Raw genomic sequence first — 21,700 nt, 5'->3', positions numbered from 1 at the left:
AAACCACATGTGTATGCACCAATAACATTATTTAGCTAGCAGTATAAATGTGCAGTTGCTGGAAGTGCAAACTGTAAACATACATGAGAATATATATATGAATGGGCTCTAAAAATGTAAAAAGTAGGAGTGTTTGCTTGGGTTATGAAATCATTGGTCTCCCTGTCCTTGTAAGGGGACTTCTTGAGTATTCATCAGCTCTGTCTTCTGCTTCTGTCAGGAGCTTGGAAACAATCTTTGAAGAGCCCAAGGAAAAGAATGGACACTTGATTTCTGTCAGTCAGCAGAAGAGAAAGAGGATTCTGGAGTTTCAGGACTTCACTGTTCCTCGGAAGAGAAAGGCACGGGGCAAAATCAAAGCAGTGGGAAGTTTCACTCGAGCAAAAAAAGCTGCACCACAAAGTGCAGAGTTAGATGCCCTTCTGAGTCAGAAGCTAATGGACCTTGAAGAATTTTTTGCAAAGGAGGATGAACAGTTGTTGTCTTCTAGCACTGGGGGGAGCCATGAGCTGAAAATGGTCCAGTGAGCTACTTCAGTATGAATTGTAGTCCTTTTGGGAGAAATCTACTGATTTCTTACCTTACTCTACCACTCTCTTGTAATATATGACGATCAAGTAATGGCTGTGACCCTCTAAGGTGCTATTTAATCTGTTTTTCTTTTTGTTTTTTTTTTTTTCTTTTTTTGCTACTGGAGGGATTCTCTTAGGGTCACGTGTGACTTAGCATTCCTTCCCCAACCCCTGGAAGTTATGGCTAACATTTAGTTATGTTTCAAGACCTTTTAAGGGTAGAGTGGGAGTATCAGGGAGGAAGTAGCACACCTTCCATGATGCTGGGACTCTGTACTCCAAAATCTTTGCACATTGAATCTGCTGTTACTACTGTAATGGCTTTTTGAACAATATGACAGAAGAGTATGTGGTGTTTGGTAAAGATACATTTTAGCCAACATATTCTTGATAATACCACTAAATTTTTAATAATTAAAAATAGCATTCCTATCTTACTTTCAATTGTTTCTTCCTTCTGTTTATTTAGAAGGTTCCTTATGAATTTCTGTGCCCTTCCTGGCTTCAGGCAGCAGAAGCTCCACATAACTAGACTTTAATGAACTTGCACTTTGTATCCTTGTTTTATTTGCAGCATGAGGACCTCTTTTAACACAACTGAGATTACAAAACAAAAGAACAAGTAATACTTTCAGAAAAGATGATGCCCACTGCTATTTCTTCCTAAACAGTGATTTTTTTTTTACCAAATTGGCTGATACTTTATACCCCTTCTCCAGAGGCAAATCCCAGGAGTACGTTAAACCACAGGGTATGCAAGTAGAGTTTTTTATTAGCTGAGCTGAACTGCTTCATCCAAGAAGCACCAGCAAATCCTTTGAGACTCATTTCAAAGCGATTTTCATTTCAGAAAATACAGTCAGCTTGATTTGAACACCCGTTTTAGGTTTGCAGTTCAGATAGCTCCCAGTCAGATATTCTATGTACAGCACTGTTGTATGCAACAGCTAGTGTTGTACAAAGAGCCTCCTAGCATGTGAAAAACATTTATTTTTCATTAAGTGAGGCCATTTGTCATTAGATGATGCAGCACTGGGCAATTTCTCAGCCATAACTTTTAAGAGAAGAGCACTCGCTTCTGGGATAACTTCTGTTAAACTTACTTGAAGAGTAATTCAGAATGAATGCTAGCTGCAGTACAGGTAATTTCTGTCCTTTAGTGCCTATAGAAGTTATTCATGTGAAGCTGTCTTTGTTGGGATGTTCAAATTTAACCAGTTTATTCCTTCATTTGTCTCTTAAAACTTGCACTTTCTTAGTTACCTATCCATATAACAAAGTTTACATTCACATTCAGAATAAGCAACTATCTAGTGGGCAAGTATTTTGATTAAGTCCCAGTAAATGAAGAACTGAAAATACCATCACTGTCTTCTGCTGCTCTGCCACTTCTGTTACTGGCCTAACAGAAAACTCAGAATTAACAAGCAATCTGTTGAATTCCAGAGTTTGGAAAGTGGAGAAATGGAAGAAGAATATTACATTCTCTGTGCCTGAATCCTGACATAAATGTATTCTGGGTTTGTTTTGCTCTCAGCCTCTATGCTGGGATTAATGACAGTTTACATTCTTGTTTTGGAGGCTGATTAATCAGGAAGACTCAGGAAAAGAGAGAGTACAGACTTAGAGTAGTGGTCATTTGGATTTTGAGGATAAAATAAGGTAGGTAAACTTCAAACATACTGACACGCTGTTTCAGCAGCAAGGTCTGGTTAACCTAATTGAGCTGCTGGGGAACATTTTAATTGATCTTATTTTTATAGAAATCCCTAAAAAATAAAAAAATAAAGGTCAGCTACCTTTCAAAAAATATTTGAAACTGTCTCTATGTTGGCTTATTGCCCAAATATTGACTGGATGGAAGCTGTTGCAAGAGTGATATATATACACACATAGATATATTTTTATGGTTTTATGCTGTAGAATGGAATTGTGACACAGTGTTAATTAACCTTCTGTTAAAATGGGAGGCTTTTACTGTTGTGACAGAACTGAGCTGTAACCTCATTGGGGCTTTGAAGAAAACAGGGTGAGAGGGAGGGAGTTGGGCCCAAGCAAAGTTCGGGCTTCTGATGCGCTTCAAAATATGGAAATTTTTGTGTTGTTTTTTTTTTGTTTTTTTTTTTTGTCTGCTTCCTTGCTCTGTCTTGTATCTAATTAATTGCTTTGAAACAACACACTTCTTAACTTTTTAATAGTTACAGCAGAGGGGGCATAAGAAAGAAAACACTTGATCCCCTTTTATTTACAATAATTGCAGGAGTAAGAAGATGATGTAGCAGTTGCCTAGGTTGTCTCAGACCTTAGGGTCTGTGAATTATTCTGATTTGGTTTAATATTTGTATGGTAGAGTCGTAAGCTAATTGAGACAAAGCATTTTTTTTTCTTCCTCCCCCTATCCTCCTCAGGAACAGATGTCAGTCATGCGTGTGCACTTTTTTCCCTCTCCCACCCCTGTCCCTATTTACAACACTCACAGAACAACCTTGTTCCTTGTGGCTGTTCTTTGTACACTGGGAGTGATGATGGTGCAAAGGTAGGTAACTGCCACTCTGGGCTGCTTCTGTCTCAGGTTATTGAAGGAAAAAAGTAGAGAGAATGTTTGGGAGTCTAAAATACTTCCCTAGTGGAAGAATGTCTACAACTCTCTTTTCATAGAGCCTACTCCCAAATTTTTTTTTCTTGTAACATCATGGAAAGATATTGATAGATATGGCTCACAGAATGATGTCTAGAGCAGCTTGAGAAGAAACGCAAAGCTTTTGGCGTTGCACCATTGCATAGCAGTTGTTTTTCAGAGACAGGCAGCTCTTTTTACTAAATTTGCTGATTATGAGGGTTAGGGTTTTTTTCTTAAAAACAAAATCTTATTTTCATCATGCTGCAACTGGAGCAGCTAAGACTACTTAATGTACATTAGGAAGTTTGCCTGCCTGGCCTTGTAGCTGCATACATTTGAGTTCTGATGTTTGCTGGATATGATCTTCTGCAAGCAGTTCTCATTTATTGTATTTCATACGATTCGGGCCTTTGGCATATTGTGTTCCAGGTGCTTTTCTAGGATATGGATGCTAACTGTGGATTAAATGTCTATACAGTGCTATCATGTCAACAAATAGCTCAGTGAGAATTTGTACGCCTGTGCCATTAGCCTCCATCAAGCTCTTGGCATTTTATTTGTTCAACTTTGTGTGAATTTAAAATTTTACTGTTTCTTTTGTGTGTTTTTAATTTATGGAAATAAATTTTTCTGAGACCCTTTCTGTTGTTTTTGTTTGTTTTTAAGCCTTCTTCAGGCTTGTATTAGTAAATGCACACAATACATCTGTCCTACAGCTGTGGGGAAAAAGGTCCAATCTCCAAAGAGACTGACAGCAATTATGTGGGTGGGCTGTTAGTGAGGTATGCAGCAGCAATTCCAGTGTTGATTTTCCTATAGCCATACTGTAAAAGAAACAGAGATGGACCTGTGCTCTATAAAGCACACTCTGAACCACCAAACTACTCTTCATAATACTAACATCGAGACAGCACAGACCATTCCCCCTAGGTTTGGAACCAACTATTTCAAAGCTGGAGCAGCACCACGGTTCACATCTAATGCAATCTGTGAAAGAAATCAAACCCCTGCTTCTAACTCAAAGTTGAAGCATGGGAACATCAAACAGGGCTCCACAAGCTTTTGTAAGAGCTGTAACAGAAAGTAATTCCCCTCCCCCACAGCCCATTAAGTCATGCCTATAACCCAGGTTTCAGTGTACTACATATTCAGCAGCATTCTCGCTCTCGGCGAAGCTGTTCCTGTGATTGAAGTGCAATGTTATGCGAGTCCTGCAGGTGGCATGTAAGCTCCAGTAAAGAAAGGAAAGGAGCGCTCCAAAGACCTCCAATAGACCCTGCTCTTCCTCCACTCCATCAGAGCTACAGCTTCCCGGCTGTGATGCCACACGTGAAGGTTTTGTTCTGCTACCATACTGCGACTTGTCTACATTTTATTTCTCTCCTTTCTTTCTTAAAGGTACACGGCTTTGGATTTGCATCTGCTTTCTGCTATTTGCTTAGTTAATGACAAGTGTGGGACAAATGAGTTAGAGACCATCCTCAATGCTGATGGTCTGCATCCAAAACCCTCTGTGCTGCTCAAAGTGCAATTTACTTTTTTCTCAGGAAGCAAAAAAGGGAAATGAAAAAGGCTAATGTAAATCAAAGGAAAAGCAACCTAGGCATGAAATAAGCTGCTTAAAAACAGGTCACTCTAGCACTGTATTTTACAACAGTATTTTTGAGCTCTTACTGGCTAGTTTTGCTTGATTGAGGGGTTTTATTGCTTTGTGGGGTTTTTCCCTTGCCCTGTAGGGGAGGTAGATTTACTTTCTCTAGTGCAGCTGGCCAGTCTTCACTTATGCCCTTTCTCTTATTGATAGCAGGGGTTAGTGCAACTGTATTTATAGAGCAAGACTGTGACATTTGGGTTTAAGCTGGCTGTTTTGGTCTTTGTGCTGTTGTATTTATTTTAATTGAGTTCAATTTGCCTGATCAGGCAGCATGGGGGTAGGTCATAACACTTGTTGGAAAATGAAATGAGTAGTCATTCACACAAAGTCCTCCCCCAACAGGCAAAACAAAACTATGATTTCAACACAGTGCATGATAAGACTTGATATCACATTCAGACAGTTTCTGTGTGTAAAAAAAAAAAAAAAAAAAGCTGAATTTTTTTTTAATTAAAAATTTGTATTTTGACAGTAGAAGTGTCACTGTAGTTACTATAAAGTAATGATTTGTGCTTCTGAGAAGAATGGGAGTTGCTTTGAAGTAATGCCTCCTTTTCATTTCCATGGAAATAACAGCTACAATCACACTATCTGATAGAACAAACTCTCAGCTACGAAACAGTTTTTTAACACAGTCACCACTTTTAGCTGTGTGTTTTTGTCAGCAATGAACGAGAACCTGCATGCCACACTTGTAAAAACATACACCAGTGGAGTTGACCCACTGTTGCCACTGCTGAAACACACCACCCATCCCTCACTGTGCTCACAGCCACTGTGCAGTCTCTGTAAACATTCAGCAAGCATTGGTGGATGTCAAGGGTGCCATTTTTTTCCACATGGAGAAATTCAATTATACACCTTTGCATCACATCAGACGCCATTCTGTCAAGAATCCTTCTCTGCTGCCATCTGTCACACAGCAATAGGACGTAACAATAATTGTGGGAAGGTTCAGCCTCTACTGCTGTACCACCAACATCCAAACCTAACATCATGGGCCAACACAATAAAATAGAAGGCATTACTTTTGGAGCAGCCCTCATATATCCATTGCTTCCCTTCAATTTAAGGCTGCAGGAATCCAGGTCCACTTGTTACTTCATGTCTTACAACATGAATTTGAGAGAAAAAGATTTTGATTTACCCGGTATAAATCCTTGATTAAAAAAAGGAAATGTGTTATTGCCAGTTAAAAGCAGAAGAGACTTCTGATAGTGATTACATAAACCATCTATCATACGTGTGTGTGTTCAACATGGGCTGCAATTGCAATACAGGAAGATAATTCTGCAACCACCAATATCAGTTTCCATGCAATATCAGTTGCACTTTTTGCATGGAAACAAATTTTAGAAGATAAAACAGGTAAAGCAAGGTGAACTGCTACCCACTAACCTGCGCCACTCGTGACAGTCCATTCTTTAATCCACTGCACTGACCCTGCTAGTCCCCCAAAATGCTGAATCCTCCATAGTAGGCAATCAGAACTGCTGATCCTAGTTCTGTGCTGTGGGTTATGAGGACTGGTGAAAGCTGCTGCACACAATTCCGTGCTTCAAACAAGAAAGGGATGACATAGCAGTAGTATTACATGATCATAAACATAAAATCTACTTTCTAAAGAAAACAAAGGTTATGACAAAAGAATAACCAGCATATGTGTCCAGAGGTGCCAGTTTCCTTGCAGATTGCTCTGGATAGGCAGGACTAGTCTAGTTCTTTGTTTTCAGCATTGGTGAAAGCTCATGCCTTGCAAAGCCTTTATAGCAGCTGTCAGATCGATGAGGAGGCACAGATATCCTGCTTGCAAAAGTCTAAGATGCCTACAAACCAGTAAGAGAATACATCTTTAAAGACTCCATCAGCATTGACAGTTACAAATTCTCTAGCTACCGTTCAGTAACACTGAACAGAGGTGAAATTCCCTCTTTGAATTTCAGTTTTTTAACAACTAGTAAACTCTCAGGCATCTAAACATTGTGCAATCTGCTTTTACTTCAACACAGATTTTTAGGTCCCCTAGCAGCTCAGTCCTGACTCATAAGCCATTTCATTTCAGTTCCAGTGAGAACTAAATATAAATTTCATATAGCTTTCAGTAGATAATAATGAGAAAGCTGTCCTATAAATACAAAAAGATTTTTAACTTGAGTTCTTTGCTGTAATTTTTAGTGCATCCTTTTTAAAAATGGAATTTTAAACTTATTCTGAGGTTGAATATAAAAGTTTGAATATTTTCCCCAAGCCTGACGTATCCAGATCTTTGGGATAGGAAAAAAAACTTTGAGTGGAAGTAAAACAATTCCACTTCAATAACTTCATATTTGCTCTGACACATATTGGTTGTATCGCTCCCACAGACCCCTGGTTTCAGTGCTTACAGATAGCAGTTGCAAGAGGCCTAAACATACTCCAAATGTTATACTCCATTAACAAGGTTGTGTAGAAATCACCTCTAAAGTCAATGTAAAGCACAGGGCCGTGTCTGTGCACAGAAAACTTCCTACTGCTTTGCATTTTTCTCTAACTCAGAATGAAGAATTTGACTTTACCTGCAGGTGTACAATTAAACACTGATTCTGCCAGCTGAAAGAAAGGTTCTCCAAGGATTTCCTGATAGCTCATGTGAGTTGCAGGAACAAGGTACTGAGTGGCATCTTTGAAAAGCAGATCACTCTCACCATATTTTTGTGACTGGAAGAGACGGAATTCAGAATCCAGTTTGGTCTCCAGAAATTCCTAAACAGAAAAGAGGTTCCACAGTTTGGACTATAAATACCAAGGTTATGTTGGTGACCATCAGCTTCATAATAGGATCTAGCAGGAAGAAAACAAAAAACAGATCTACTTTCATTCAGTACAGTCATACAAAAAAAGATATGACTTTGGAGTGGCTTTTTTCTCAGAAGGAGTGTGATGGCTACCAATGGCCTTTGGAGAGTTCAAATAATGATTTTTCTCAATCTCCTACATACATTCTTAATTCTGTCACATCAGATCTGAATGCACTCTATATATTTAGTATATAAAGCTCTTGATAACAAAAAGGTTTCCAGAATTGTATATAAGAAGTCTTAACATATTAACTTTTTCCCCCATTATCCACCTTACCTGAGATTTCATTAGGAAGTCATAGATTTTAGTGACAGTGACTGGTCGAGTCATGACTGTGCTGGGAGGAACTGGACCAAGGTTGCAGCCAGCCCATTCGGTGACTGCAGCACGCGTTCCATCCGGACACAAGAGTTCAAAGTCAACAGCTGTATAACCTTTTGCCCAACCAGAGCTTTCCAGATCTGAAAAGAAGATGAAGTGAAGGAAAATCCTTTTGAAAAAACAAATGCAGAAGACGAGGTGAATCTCATGCAGTGAGGAAAACAGAGAGGAAGGAGCTGAGTGAATACACATGCTGTATATTCATCTATTAAGAATGCAAATGGAACAGTTGGGTGTTTTCTCTGAGGAACCAAGTTAATGAGCTGAAGCTAGTTTTTAGAAGATAGGTGCAGAGCAGCACTAAAGCATACAAACAGCTTATGTCTCATCTTCACTGATCACTTCCTGAATACAAAGAAATTCATACTCCTTGTCTGTGCTTCCTCAAATAAACTGCTCACTGCTGCATGAATTCCTGTGGGTTTCCCCAGGTTCTTATATGCCTGCTTGGTTTTACAGATATTTCTCTTTCATAAAGTTTTCTTCTGCTACTGAAATTGACCGAGTTGAATTTCAGTGTATTTTATCAGGCTGAACAAAGTGGGAGTGCCCTGTATTCTCACCTCTATGAGTAGCACATTTTGGCTCTCAGACCAGTAGAAGTAATTTAAGAGATTTGAGAGGATTTAAGCTCCTGTAACTGAAACCATTTCCACCAACAAAATTCAACAGCTACACTCTTGCAAACTTCAGTTTCCTGGAAGAAGTTACTCATTTCTCACTGCAGCAATGAAATACTTTGCAGTATTTTTACCTACTAAACTGCCTACCTGGACTATTTATTCCAGAAAGTACCTATGAAACAACAAAAAGTTGTCATGGTGAAGCTATAGAATACCTCTGAGGACAAGTAGCCCACAGTGTCTCTGTTCTTTTCATTCTTTAGACTGATACAAACAGTGGGTACATGCTCTGTACATGCCTGTGTGAGAAGGTGCAGTGGGAAAAGTCAATTTTTATACTTTGAGCTTTCCAAAAACTAGTGCAGTCTCCAAGGATGATTTCCCCTCCTGTCCCCAGCAAACGCATTAATCACTCAGTGATTCTTTCTCTTTCCTTTCTGAAATTGAACAGTACCTGAATTTAAAGCTTTACCATAACATCTACATGCAGGAAAGTTCCTGTACGTTTCTGGTTTCAAACACAATTTCATGGACTTAATTTAAACCTATTCCACACTGATCCTGAGCGGTCACAGTCACAGTGTGGAAAATGAGAACAGTTTACACTGTTAAATTAGAAGAAAATAACTGCATCTCACTCTCTATATTCCAGAGTAGGTTTGAGTGTTCCAGAAAAGCTACATCTCCAAAGCTTCTTCCACTGGGATTGCCAACTAAGCACCTAGCATAGGAGGAAAATAAAAAGTTACCAGAGACAGCCATTACAATGACTGAATCTTAGACAATCATTGGAAGCTAAAACAGGAGTAGCTGAAAATATCTTCATCTGAAGCTATTTGGTCATTATGTGTGGAACAAGTTAGTGATGTCAGCACAGATGTCAGTGGGCACCATTCATGTGTTTGTCAAGACAATTTCGTTTATCTCTTAAAGCAGCTCCCAAGTCAAAGCTGCAGCACAGCATCCAAGTAACCCCATCTGTTCCTAGCCAGGAAAGAGAATTTAATTCAGCTAAATGAACTACAGATATTCTATGAAAGCACTTTCACTGTTAATGTTCCTTTCCTACACAACCTTCAACTATTTCTTCCTTTTAGAAATATATATTATAATAATCCAGTCTAATCACTGCTTATTACAGTGCTTGTTACTACATCATCTCTGCTTTCTGATCTTCTAAGTATTTTTCCATCTCTTAAATGAGTTCTGTTCCAATGCTCCACATCTTACATGTTTGGAAGCATTGTCTTGCTCCATAAAAGGTTACATGAAACTCTCCAACCATCTGAACAAATCATAGCAACTGCAGCCTAAGCAAAATACATGCTACCAAAATACAGCCAGTTGCTTAACGAAAAAGCTTCCATAGAAAACCATCAGTAAAATAATAAGCCAATCCTGGCTATTGCTCCATGTTTCTGACTCTGGAAAGAAGTATTACCTGAGTGCTCCCATATTGCCATAGTAGTGTTCATTGTGACTGGCAGCGCATCTGCTGGATACTCGAGCTCCTTCCACCTCAGTGTCTCCAATGCACACTTTGCACAGGTTTCCATCTGCTCCTGGCATGCAGCCCTTCCAAAAGTAATTCTGGTAAACTGAGCAGAAGAAAAAACTCAGGTGAGATTAGAGCAAAGTATCTTCTTCCGCTGGAAGAACTGGATTCCATCTTAGTAACTGATGGAAAGAAGCCTAAATGGCATGAAGAATCACACATACTCAGATAAGAGGAATAATTGTTTCAACAACCTTTGAGACTGCACTTGCTGGCCATGTGACTAATCAACTCTTTCTTGGGTAAAATGGCAAAATGATAGAACTAAGCAACTCAAGAAAGTAAACCAAGCTGTAGTGTAAGAGTAGATCATGTTAACTATGTAGTTAACTATGTAGATCATACAGCAGCTGGTAACATCTCTATTCATACCTAACCTTGAAAGTATTGACAATTGGAACAGCACTTTTTCTCTCCTATAACATGAGAGATAGAAGCAGGAGATCACCATCCTCCAGGTTTTGGAGTAGCCACACAGAAACTAAACTGAGCACAAGCACAGCACAGAAGGATCAAGAGGCAAGACAGTGGGTGAAAAGAACAAGGGGAGGAAGAGTTTCTATTACAACTGTACTTGGTCTTCCTAAAATATTTTGAGATAAACCTAGCCCATAACTTTTTACACCCAGAACATAAACAAATGCATTTGAGCTAATCAATTAGACAACTTAATCAAGAAAGAGATAGAGAAATTGACTGACTTTTAAAGAACAAAACACAGAATCATACACATTGAGCTCTAGGAGTGGATACTTGTCTTTTGATGATCCTTTCTTTTGCATGTAGGCACAGATACCACTATTATTTATGGTGCATCTGCTTGCTAAGGAACATCACATGTAGTCTAGGAGAAATCCACTACTGAAAAGAGAGCTCTATACAGGAGCACATCATAGCAAATATGAACATCTCCAATGATATGCAAGACCGAAATTCTTTTACTCTGCCCTCACAGACTCTTTTCAATCTTACTTCCTAAACTAAGATTCCTTCTAAAGCCTAAATGTTAGGCTTTAGACTTCAAGAATCTCCTCACAGATAACCCAGAGCGACTCATACCAGATCCGATATCACAGTTTTCAGTAATGTTTTCCAGAGGTCCCACTGTGTATCTGGAAAGAAGTAACCATCCTCCAGGACTGTACAAGTGGCTGTGACATGATCGCCTCCCCCGCAGGTTATGGATGTTAATCTGTTTGGCATTTTTCTTAGCTAGGGCTACAGCATAAACAGGTGACAGTCCTACAAAACAATGACAGCAACCAGTTATATAAAGGCAATGAAGTATTCCAAATAGGCAGAGCCCCAGTCTTCCCTCCCTCATCCCCTCATGGTATTTTCAGTTAGTGGTGGATCATCTGCATTCTTTGCTTAGCCACAGAGCTCTTACCCTAGCAGCCACACATTGTAGTGAAAGTTCTGAAAATGCAGTGCAATTTCTTTCCCAAATGAGTATGCAAACACATCCCAACAGAAATCTTAAGAGGCACTCTCAGGAAAGTTGAAATATTTTGCCTTTCCAAAGTTCTCTCATTACCTTTGCGCTTCAGATGAAGTTTGCTAATTTCCTCTGTGCTCTCATCAGCTGGAGCACAAACCTGCCCTGGAGAGAGAATACAACCATTAAGGATCTTGCAACTGCTGTCATTCTCATTGCATGGCAGCACTGCATAAAAAAAAAAAAAAAAAAAAAAAAAAAAAAAAAAAAAACTTTATCACCTTGCAATCCCCTCTTGAACCATGTCAGTATCTCCACCCCTTTCATAGAAGAGATACAATACACAAACAGATCAAAAGCTACAGCCAGTTAATGGAAGAGCTGAGAAGGGTGCCTGGATATGTGTATGGATCCCTGCTTCCATAACAAAACATCACAATGTGTCAACATTTAACTATGTTTATATGGTGCACACAAGAACTTACCATAACACTCTGCAGCTACAGGCACCAATCCACACCTCCCTGCAATGTAGACGTGGGTTGCATCCAGAGTGACTGCATCAGCCTCACTACTCTGTCAACAGCATTACAGAAAATAACACAAATAGGAATTGCATTAATTGTTTAACCAAGCAGCTGTACTTCTCCACTGGCTGGAAATTCCCCTGCATAAATTGCCTGTCACTCCTCCTACACTGCTCCCTCTAGTGTAGAAGTGTTTTTCCACTTATCCTTGCTTAAGCTGAACATGCACGCTGTGCAGATTATCATGCTCTCCGAGGGACTCTCCTACCTTGATCATTTCAATGCAGCTTGCCATGGAAGTTGCTTGGACACAGACTAATGGGTCAGATTTGATGCTCAGTGCCCACTCCTCACATTTGCGAAGCTCAGCATTACTGATGCAGCACCAGCGCACAACTCTGTTGTCCAAGGAGCTCCCTGCATTAGAAAGAAGGAGCACAGTGGAACCACGTCAATCATACAACAATCTGTTCTTCATTAAGTGGATGCTTCAGTTTATTCATTTGGGTCTGGCAGGGAGGAATAGCATAGGACATCTACAGTCCTCCAGAAGCTTCTTACCTTCATGACCTAGTCCCTTAAGGAGAGCTACATAATCCAGACCAAGGACATATGCAATTTCTAGCTGTTCCTGGAGAAGTTGCAGGTGCTGAGTGGCATCTCGAAAGAGAAGGTTCTTCCCTCCAAAGGATGATGAATTGAAAAGTTCAAATCTGGCTCTTTCCTTTCCTTTTCGACCAAAGAGACGCTAGGACAAAAGAAACATTTTTAATTGCAAAAATTCATCTTATCCTTTTAGTGTCAGGCAGCCTCACTCCCTTCACCCATCATAGCAATGGCCTGTAACATAGTGTTCAGTGTTCCAGTATCCACCACACTGTGACAAAGCCCATAGGTACCACAGTGGCTGGATGGTTACAGTCCTACAAACATATTGCTTGAGATTCAGTTTCCTTTTTTGAAGAATTTTATTCCTCATCTTAGTTATCCAAATTCATTGGGCTGTGCTCAATGCCACCTGTCCTATAAGGGCAACTAAAGTAGTTTGGCCAAATGGGAAACGTTTGTGACAGATAACTGCAGTAACTGGGTACAAGATGTCTTGTGCTTTACAATGGGAAGCACTGTGTGCAAAGGAGAGCTGTCCAGCTTGATGGAAGAGTAGCATGCACTGAAGAATGTACTGGGAATATTACTTCATAGCCACTGTTATGTATAGGGAACATAGCTAAGGAACGTGCCAATAAGCACACTGACAAGGACATGTGAAAAACCTCTCACAGAAGGGATTTTGTACTTCCACTGTTTGTCCAAGTTCACAAGATAGCACAACTCACTGGGTTGGAATTATTCATTTTGCTGTGTTATTTAAAATGTGGAGTGGCTTCTTAACATCTTTAAGTAATACACATTTCAAGTTCAGGTCCACATAAATTCCTGGATATCAATGTAACAGATGCTATAAATTGTTTCCCTCACCCTCTTAAAGCTGAATCTTGCCTGAACCCACGTGCCTCTTATCATATAAGCTTTAGAGCAGAATGGAAATAACCATCTATTTTCCAATTTGGGTGTTCTGACATCTTCCTCTTCCTAACTTATTTCCACTCTTCTACAGAAGAACAACTCAGAGAGAAGTAAAATTTTCCTTCAGAAACTAGTACAGGACCTTTCCCCAGAACAATTAATGTTGAACATTTTCTTCAGAATAACTACAAATTTATTGAGAAAAGAAGGCAAACTGAGTGGTGAGCTCCACACAAATACAGAAGAAAATCCCATGTACAGAGATATACAGCTTACAATATCCACTCACTTGGATCATGGTAAGAAATTTGTTGGTGATCTTTTGGAAGTTGTGGCGGGTGATGATGCCACGGCCAGGCCCCTTGCCCAAGTTACAGGTGTTGTACTTGCTCAGCTCAGCTGTAGTTCCATCAGGACATAAGAGTTCATATTCTTGTTGTTCTGACTCTGAAATAACAGGACATTCATGAAACACTGAAAATTAAAAGGAATCTTAATACTCAGGAAATCAGCTGGCAGCTGCACAGACTTTAGCCTAAAGAAATCACCTGCATTAAAATGCCTGTCTGCTCCCATCCTATCAACCTCCTTTTCTGTTTTCCTCTGACTTGTGTGGAGAGCCAAGAAATACCACTGAACTGCTTACAGTGACTGACAATAAACATACAAACACATCTCCCAAACTCCCATGCAGGAAATAGCACAAAGGTTAAAAGGAATCTGAGTTTTTAGGACTACCTGTGGCTCTCATAATTGTCAGGTGATCTAAAAAGGCAACATCTGCAACTCCATCCTTCAAGCACCTGCAGGAAGACAAATGCCATCCATTAACATGTCATCTGCCTTTTCTCTCCTCACTAGCTCTTTTTCCCCAAAGGTGAATTCAGTATAAGTTCAAAACAGCCAGTTTACCTGAAAGCTCCATCAGAGTCATAGAAGGGTTCATTGCTGCTGGTCTCACAGAAGTGGTTCTTGTCCCTGATATATGACTTTTGTCCTTGGCAGAGAGCACACAGCTGAGGAGCAGCAACACCAACTCCAGGGATGCAACTTGCATTGAAATACTCACTGATTACTGCAGGGAAAAAAAGAGGGAAAAGTCAAATACAAAAAGATGGAAGAAAGAGGCCAAACATATTATGACTGTAAGTAAGGCAATAAGCTGCTTTAGAAAAAAAGTTGCTCTTCGGCAAATAAATGCAGCTTCACTATCTAAATTGCAAATTTGAAATGTTTGTTGCAAACAGAGTGATCTGATTTTTCTTGTTCAAAACCATCTTTGTGCTGGCTTGATATTGCAAAGTCTTGTTCCCTACTGTATACAAAACACCAAGATTTTCCTGTTTTGGTAACACTTCTGCCCCTGTTTCACTCACTCTTGCTGAGGGCAGACACAGCTACAGTTGCTATCACACACCTTGGCTCAGGGGTTGTCCCTCATCCCAGGAAAGATCATTCCTTGCAAGGAGAAATCCAAGTGGAATATTCCAGCCTGAGGTCCATCTGGCTCCATTGTGGCAGCTGCGCACACCGCGTAGCCTCTGGATATCCAAAGTTCCTCGTTTGGCAACAGCCACAGCAAAAACACAATTTCCTGTGATAGGACAAAATATGCAACAGAAAAAACTAAAGCCCAACTCCCCAGCTTCTGTCTGTGCACCAGGTTCAATTCCCCTCTAAATGTTGCAAAGAAAAAAAAAAAAATTAGGCACATTAAACTGAAGAATTCATATCAGGAATTTCACACTATACTGATTACATAGCGAAAGTGAGCACCATGAAAAGGCAAGGCTGCTTCTCAGGAATTTTGAACATTTGTATCAAAGAGTTTGAGGTATCCCAACAGAAAGAACTCCTGTTTTATCCTCAAAACCTAGGGGTCAGATGACAGAAATGTATCGATTCCACTAGGACTGCATGGTTTTTCAGTCAAAACAAAACTCACTTGTGCTCTGGCAATGTCCTCTGATTAGTCTCTTCCTACATCCACCTGCTAATTTGGCTTCCTTCTCAGAGTCATGCCCCCCAGGTATTTCCTACAATATACTTGGCTTTCTCTTGCAAATCAGTCAGTGCACAGACTGCTCAGCTAAAGAATCTTACCGTAACATTCACCATCTTATATACTTCTCTTTCTGTGAAGAACAGAGAATGAATTAACAACAGAAACTGATCTCTTAAAGAACAATTAATAAACAGTCGTACTAATAAGGAATATGGTATAAGAATTAACACAGATGGGATAAAACATTCTTCATTCCCTATGCAATGTGGAACCCCAGTGTATCAGTGCTGTGGGCAGGGGTGGATACAGTTTATTGTGATGAGAGCACCATAGGCTGGAAAGAAAAAGCACCACTGGAATTTTATTCATCACTGTATGTTTTACACACACCAATGTAAAGTATATGTTGTTAGTCATCTCCATATTCCCACAAAGTGCTTAAGAATCAATAGGCCTTTTTTCCCCCAACTTTTAGAGACTTTGCCTGCAATTTACCAGGCAAATCAGAAGCACAGTTCATTCTTCTTTATGTACGTACCCTGTTCATAGATCTCCTTTGCCACAATGGTCAAACCATACAGCTTTACAGCAGAGTAAACATCTCCTGCATCCAGAGAAGCAGCATCTGCTTTATTCACCTTAAAAAAAAACCAAACACCACAACAGCAAAACCCTCAAAACAAGTTTGTTTAAATGGAAACAGAGCAGTTCACCAGGCTGAAACTCTGCTCTTGAAGTGAGCAGCGACTTTTACAAGCATTTGCTTTGTTTTTAACTGAATCTCTGCTATTAATTACTAACACTTCACCAGGATTAAGGCTATTACTTTCAAACAAGTATCTGTGCTTTATTAATATTAATTAATATTAATTAATTAAGATATGTGCTTTTAAGATATGTGCATTAATTAATTAATATTAATTCCAGTCAGAGTAGGATTGAAACTTACAAGGAAGGAAAAATGCTCTGACCTGGCTTTAATTCATTAGTTTGGATTTGTCCATTTATTTTCATGCAATTTTATATTTATTTCTTGGAAAACGCAAGCTGGGGTAAAATAGTATGGTTAGCAGAAGGCTCACATATTTGAATTCTTATCTCTCAAGCCACCTTGTACAAGGCCTGTTCTGAAAGTAATGCCTCCCATTTCATCATGTTGGCAGGATGGCAGTAGAAGTGACTGATAGCAGCAGAGGGGCAGTGTGACAAAATGGTGCCTGACATGGAAGTGTGTATGAGGCAAAGGTGTATAACTGAATTAACTGACTCTTGCTGAACACTTATGGAGACCAAACAGTGGATGTGGGCACAGTGAGGCAGTGGGTGGTGCATTCTGACAGTGGCAATGGTGATGTGAAAGACAAGCCTCATTCAGATGCCCATAGAGATTTTTACAAGAGTGGTATGCAGGCTCTTGTTCACTGCTAGCAAAAATGCATAGCTGATGGTGGTGACTATGTTGAAAAATAGAGCTTTGTAGCAGAGAATTTGCTTTGTCAAGTAGTGTTATAGTGCTCTTTTTATCTGCTCTAGTTTCTGTGGAAACAAGTAGGAGGCATTATTTCTGAAACATCCAACGTACTTTCTCCTATGTGAGACACCATCCTGTCAATAGCATTTCATTCTCCACGAGTTGACAGCCAGTTTCTACTTCAAAAGAGAATTTGGTTCAAATTAAGTTAGTTTTAAAAATCTTTGTGAACTTACTCTGATTTTATCAATGCAGTCATATGTATTGTGGGCTCTGATGCAAGACATCCTGGCAAACGAATCGGTGCTAGTGACAGGCAGCACAGCTGTCAGTGCTTTGGACAGCTCAGCACACTTTCTCTGTTCTAGATCAGAGAGGGTGCACCATCGAAACTTTTTCCCTGTGGGATTAAAAAAAAAAGTCAAGATCTATAGGACTTAGCAAAACCAAACTCAGTTTAAGGCCCCATGGATGGAAGAGGTTATTTTGTTTTAATTAGCTCCATAAATAAGACTCTGATCACACAGACATCCACACACATGAAGGCACAGGAGAGATGTACCCAAGCACTTTGGCTCCACGCATGAGAGCAAACATCTGCCATTAAGTCTCTATGCTTCCTCTTGACTGGCAGCAACAAACTAGTTTTCAGACAGATTTCTCAAGATTCAACAATTATTACGGCATGATCTTTTCCTGGGCACCTGAGAGTAAATACAGGGGCTCCTCAGTGTGCTCCAGGGCACCCCAGAGGCTTCCCAGTGTGCCCTACATATCGCCCAGGGTCCCGCAGAGCATCCTTGGGTGCCCGAGATCACCTGCAATGATGCTTCTCAAGACTATCCAAGAAGCTCCTCAGTGTGGCCTAGATGCTTTGCAGGGTCCACCAGTGTACTTTGAGGCACCCAAGAGTACACATAAAGCTCCTCAATTTGCCACAGTGCACCTAAGAAGCTTCCCAGCATTTTCTCAAGTGCCTGAGAGCTATCTTCCAGATATGCACTATGAGAGACAGAAAGTGAGGACAGTTCTGTTATTGAAAAGCAATAATCACGTACTACGCTGAACAGTGTATCAGAAAAACATTATCAACAAGATCATCACATCAAGCAAGAACTCAAAAATTACCTTCATTTCTGAATGAGCTCACAGAACCTGCACAGGATTGCTCTGTAAATTTGTAGCACAACTGAACTACTTAGTTGTCAGCTCTTTCCCCAAATGAAAGCTGATTAACCAATTTAAAAAAGCAACCAACAACTAGTTGCTAGGAACTCGCGCAGCAGAAAGAATGAGGAAGATACAATTAGAAGTGGAGGTGAAGGTGATAACTCCCTTTCCAGGGGAAGCTGAGGGTATGGTTTGTCTATACTGACTGTAAGTCTACAACCTAAGGGGACACAGATTTGCCAACAACATTACCGCTTTTGCTTCATACTCCGTAATTATCCATTTTGGATCTATTCAGATTCATTTTATATTCTTCTCATCAACTGCCCTCTACTATAAAATATATTCATATGCATTTCAAGAAGATATGATGCATTTCAGGAGAGAAGAAAGTGGATTCATACATGAAAGCAGCCTGCAGTTATACAACTTGACAGAATCATGTACTGAATAGAAAGAAGAGACTGCAACAGCTTGAATACTGTCATCTTCAGAACACCATTTGGTTTTCTATCAACCACTTAATATTAAAAAAAAAACGCCTGGAATAACAAAGTTGAATACTAGAACACTGAAGCTTTTATTCCTTGGAGCACGATGTCAGACATTAGCACTCCAAATGCTTTGATGGTAATTCAGAGCGATTCCAAAAAGAAGCCGGTTGTAGTTTCTGAGAGGAGCAGCTTAAAATATACTGATTCATTTTGACAGCACTAATGAGTGTGTGGACACCAGCTACTCAAAGGAAACCTTCACAGAACTGTGGAGAAACTAGCTGCCTTCAGACCAGCAGGGCCACCATCTGCCCACGATCAAACTGAAAAAAATACCATCTTAATGGAAATCACAGGCACAGTTCTGGCTGCAGATTCTATACTCAGAAGAAAACAAAACCACAGCACATATTAGAGTTTGTATCCTGATAATTCATCCAGAGCTCACCTTTCTCTTTCCCCTCTCTGCATCAAACTTACCTGAACACAGCAAAGTGAAGATGATCAGGACAATTATAAGAACTGCCTTCATGATTACAGTTGTTCAGCAAGGATCCACTCTCTACTCTGACGCTCTGCATTCTCATACCAGGAATTCCACAGTGATGACCAAACTCTCTGGAAGATAGAAAAGAGGATTTGGGCATCAACAAAGAAAATGAGATTTTCAATAAATAAACATAAGCTCTGTCAGATACTGCATCTTCGCACATAGAAAAGAAAGGAACAGTGACCTATTTAGTGCCCACAGCTGGAAAACATCAGTGCATTTTTATCAGTGCATGAACTCACATACAAAGAAATGAAAACCTCTGTTTTTGAAGTAGGTTTTTTTTCCTTTCTTCCTTTTTTTTTCTTTTGGCATGGTAAGAGAGTTTATTTACTGCATGATGTTAAACAAAAAGTAACCCTATGCCCACCTAAGAATTTAGAACAGAATCCTGACTTTGTCAGCTTTCCTGATTCTTTTCATTCCATTCTAGCACAGCAGTCTCATTCCAAACTGGTTTGTTTCCCTGTTCCCTAACATTTAGCCTAGAGAAGTATTGCCTCTTAATTACTCTAAAGCAGCTATGACTCACGTCATTAGCTTGCTCCCTCTCTCTATATAAAGAGAGGAGCTAATATGTATGTGTATATATTTAAGCATAACTGTATAAATGGAACTGATGCAAAAAAAAAAAAAAACAACCAAACAACACATAAATATATATGTATTGCTAATACACACTGATCTTTTCAGGAGAGACTTCATCACTCCGAGTCCTCGAGAAAGTATTATTCCCAGTTTTGTTTTCCTCCTAACACTTCCTCTGCTTTGTGCACTTTGACAACACTTCTCCCACATTTCTGTTCCTGTGCTATATACCTTATCCGAGCAATTCACAGACCTTATTCCCCATTTCCTTCTTTTTGTTTGTGCACACAGACTCCACTTCTCACCTTTGTGTTTCCTAGGTTTCTTCACAAAATCTGCAGCATTTATTGATATATTATCTCATTTCCCATTAGTCTGAGCACAGAAGGAGTTCACCTCTCTCACTCATTCCTATGCTTCCTGGACATTCTCAAGTCCAAAGTCCTACATTCTCTCATTTAATAAGAGAACTATAGATATCCCCATCCATTTCAGAGGAGTTGGATTAGAAGACCTGTAAGACCCCCCTTCCAATACAAATGATTCTATGAATCATGGCATTATCCCACCCCTTGACTTGGCTCACCCACATAGTTCTAGCTCAGCTCAGAACACTTTGGGAATTGTGCCCCATTCCCCACTGAGTGCATGCAATCTCTTAGCACAACACATTGCAACATAAGAAAAAAATAATCACATTACAACAGATTAGAATAAACTAATTCTTTTGAAATAGTTCTAAGACAATAGGTAAATATATACTTCCAATGGCAGGAAAAAAAAAACTTACACCAGGCCAGATCACTAACCAGTTAAGTCCACACCAATTAAAACATGCTATAAACAAGTGTGCTTTATTTACAGCTTAACCTTGAGTCACTCCTGACTCAGATGTGGGGCAGCCTGTGGGTCAGGCCCTGCTGCAGTGCGCAGTCAGACATCAAAGCCGCAGCCTTTGCCGTGCTGGGGGCAGCGCACCTGGCGCCATCAAATCCCACCTCTGCAGCTGTGCTTCCTGCTGGCCCTACCTCACGTTAACTGAGGAAAATGTGCATCCTGACAGCTGAGTCAGCTCATGTTATTACGTCATGTGAGAGCTACAGCTGGATCTCTGCTATTCCATGTTATTAACAGACTTTCCTACTTATGCCTAAGGTAGAAGACGCTTAATCAGCTACTTACAGATACTGCTGCTACGATGTGAAAATAGCAACATTCTGCAGACTCCACGGAGTCCTGGCTGGGAAAACGGACAGCCAAGCATTAATCACAAACACAGCAGGTCATGAGAGCACCTCGGCCTGGAGCAGAGGTGAGGACACTTGAGGAATGCTTTCATAGTGATTCACCTCTGAAACCTCCCCAGCACTCAGGAAACAGCAATTAGCCGCTGGCTGCTAACGCGGTAGCCCTGCATCCAACTGCGGACACACGTAGGAGGGTGGAACCCACCTTATCTCCACCTCATCTTTACAAAAGCCCCCCTGTGGTGTTACCACACAGGGGCAGCCAACGCCACGCGGTCCAAACTCAACGTCTCACACAAGGTGAGCAGCGCTGCCCCTCCTCAGTAAACTGCTCTCCTAACACTCGCAACGCTCCCACACCACGTTCCAACACTCGCTCACCCCACAGCACCCCTTACAGCCCGCCAGGAACAGCCTCAGCCCACAACTCACCCGCCCCG

The 21,700-nt window shown here is 40.3% G+C and overlaps 2 protein-coding genes across 8 annotated transcripts in view; one reads left to right on the top strand and one right to left on the bottom strand.

The window, feature by feature from the left end:
- The window catches only part of PRR14L (proline rich 14 like), an 18,958-nt gene extending 15,125 nt beyond the window's left edge, over positions 1-3,833 (top strand). For both annotated transcript variants that reach the window (XM_052689513.1, XM_052689512.1), the window contains exon 9: positions 221-3,833. In XM_052689513.1, the coding sequence (XP_052545473.1) occupies positions 221-527 (307 nt within the window). In that variant the 3' untranslated portion in view covers positions 528-3,833. The remainder of the gene's footprint in view (positions 1-220) is intronic.
- Positions 655-21,679, bottom strand: LOC128083904 (melanotransferrin-like). Of its 6 annotated transcripts, none has more exons than XM_052689517.1 (19): positions 21,466-21,679; positions 21,196-21,314; positions 19,356-19,493; positions 17,448-17,611; positions 16,279-16,378; positions 15,153-15,329; positions 14,648-14,810; positions 14,474-14,538; positions 14,025-14,182; positions 12,770-12,956; positions 12,477-12,625; positions 12,167-12,257; positions 11,781-11,846; positions 11,303-11,485; positions 10,130-10,286; positions 9,327-9,409; positions 7,961-8,145; positions 7,402-7,588; positions 655-6,672 (listed from the first exon to the last, which is right to left on the bottom strand). In XM_052689517.1, exons 3-19 carry the CDS (start codon positions 19,405-19,407, stop codon positions 6,623-6,625), a joined length of 2,217 nt encoding a protein of 738 aa, XP_052545477.1. In that variant the 5' UTR covers positions 19,408-19,493; positions 21,196-21,314; positions 21,466-21,679; the 3' UTR covers positions 655-6,622. The 6 variants fall into 6 exon arrangements, with proteins under 6 accessions (XP_052545477.1, XP_052545478.1, XP_052545480.1 ...); XM_052689518.1 differs by having other exon boundaries at positions 21,196-21,253; XM_052689520.1 differs by having other exon boundaries at positions 21,196-21,249.
- Between the last annotated feature and the right edge of the window lie 21 nt (positions 21,680-21,700).

Source organism: Tympanuchus pallidicinctus, unplaced genomic scaffold (genome assembly GCF_026119805.1).
Source record: "Tympanuchus pallidicinctus isolate F22 unplaced genomic scaffold, pur_lepc_1.0 scaffold25, whole genome shotgun sequence".
NCBI classification, from domain to species: Eukaryota; Metazoa; Chordata; class Aves; order Galliformes; family Phasianidae; genus Tympanuchus; species Tympanuchus pallidicinctus.
The sequence above is the reverse complement of the archived record's forward strand: the minus strand, read 5'-3'. Positions and strand labels throughout refer to the sequence as shown.

Excerpts from the sequence above, each read along its gene's own strand:
- LOC128083904 (XM_052689517.1), bottom strand. The coding sequence starts at position 19,407 with ATGAAGGCAGTTCTTATAATTGTCCTGATCATCTTCACTTTGCTGTGT. Across the intron at positions 16,379-17,447 it reads ACTGCATTGATAAAATCAGA|GTGAATAAAGCAGATGCTGC; the intron begins GTAAGTTCACAA and ends TTTTTTTTTAAG. Across the intron at positions 14,811-15,152 it reads GGGACAACCCCTGAGCCAAG|TAATCAGTGAGTATTTCAAT; the intron begins GTGTGTGATAGC and ends TTTTCCCTGCAG.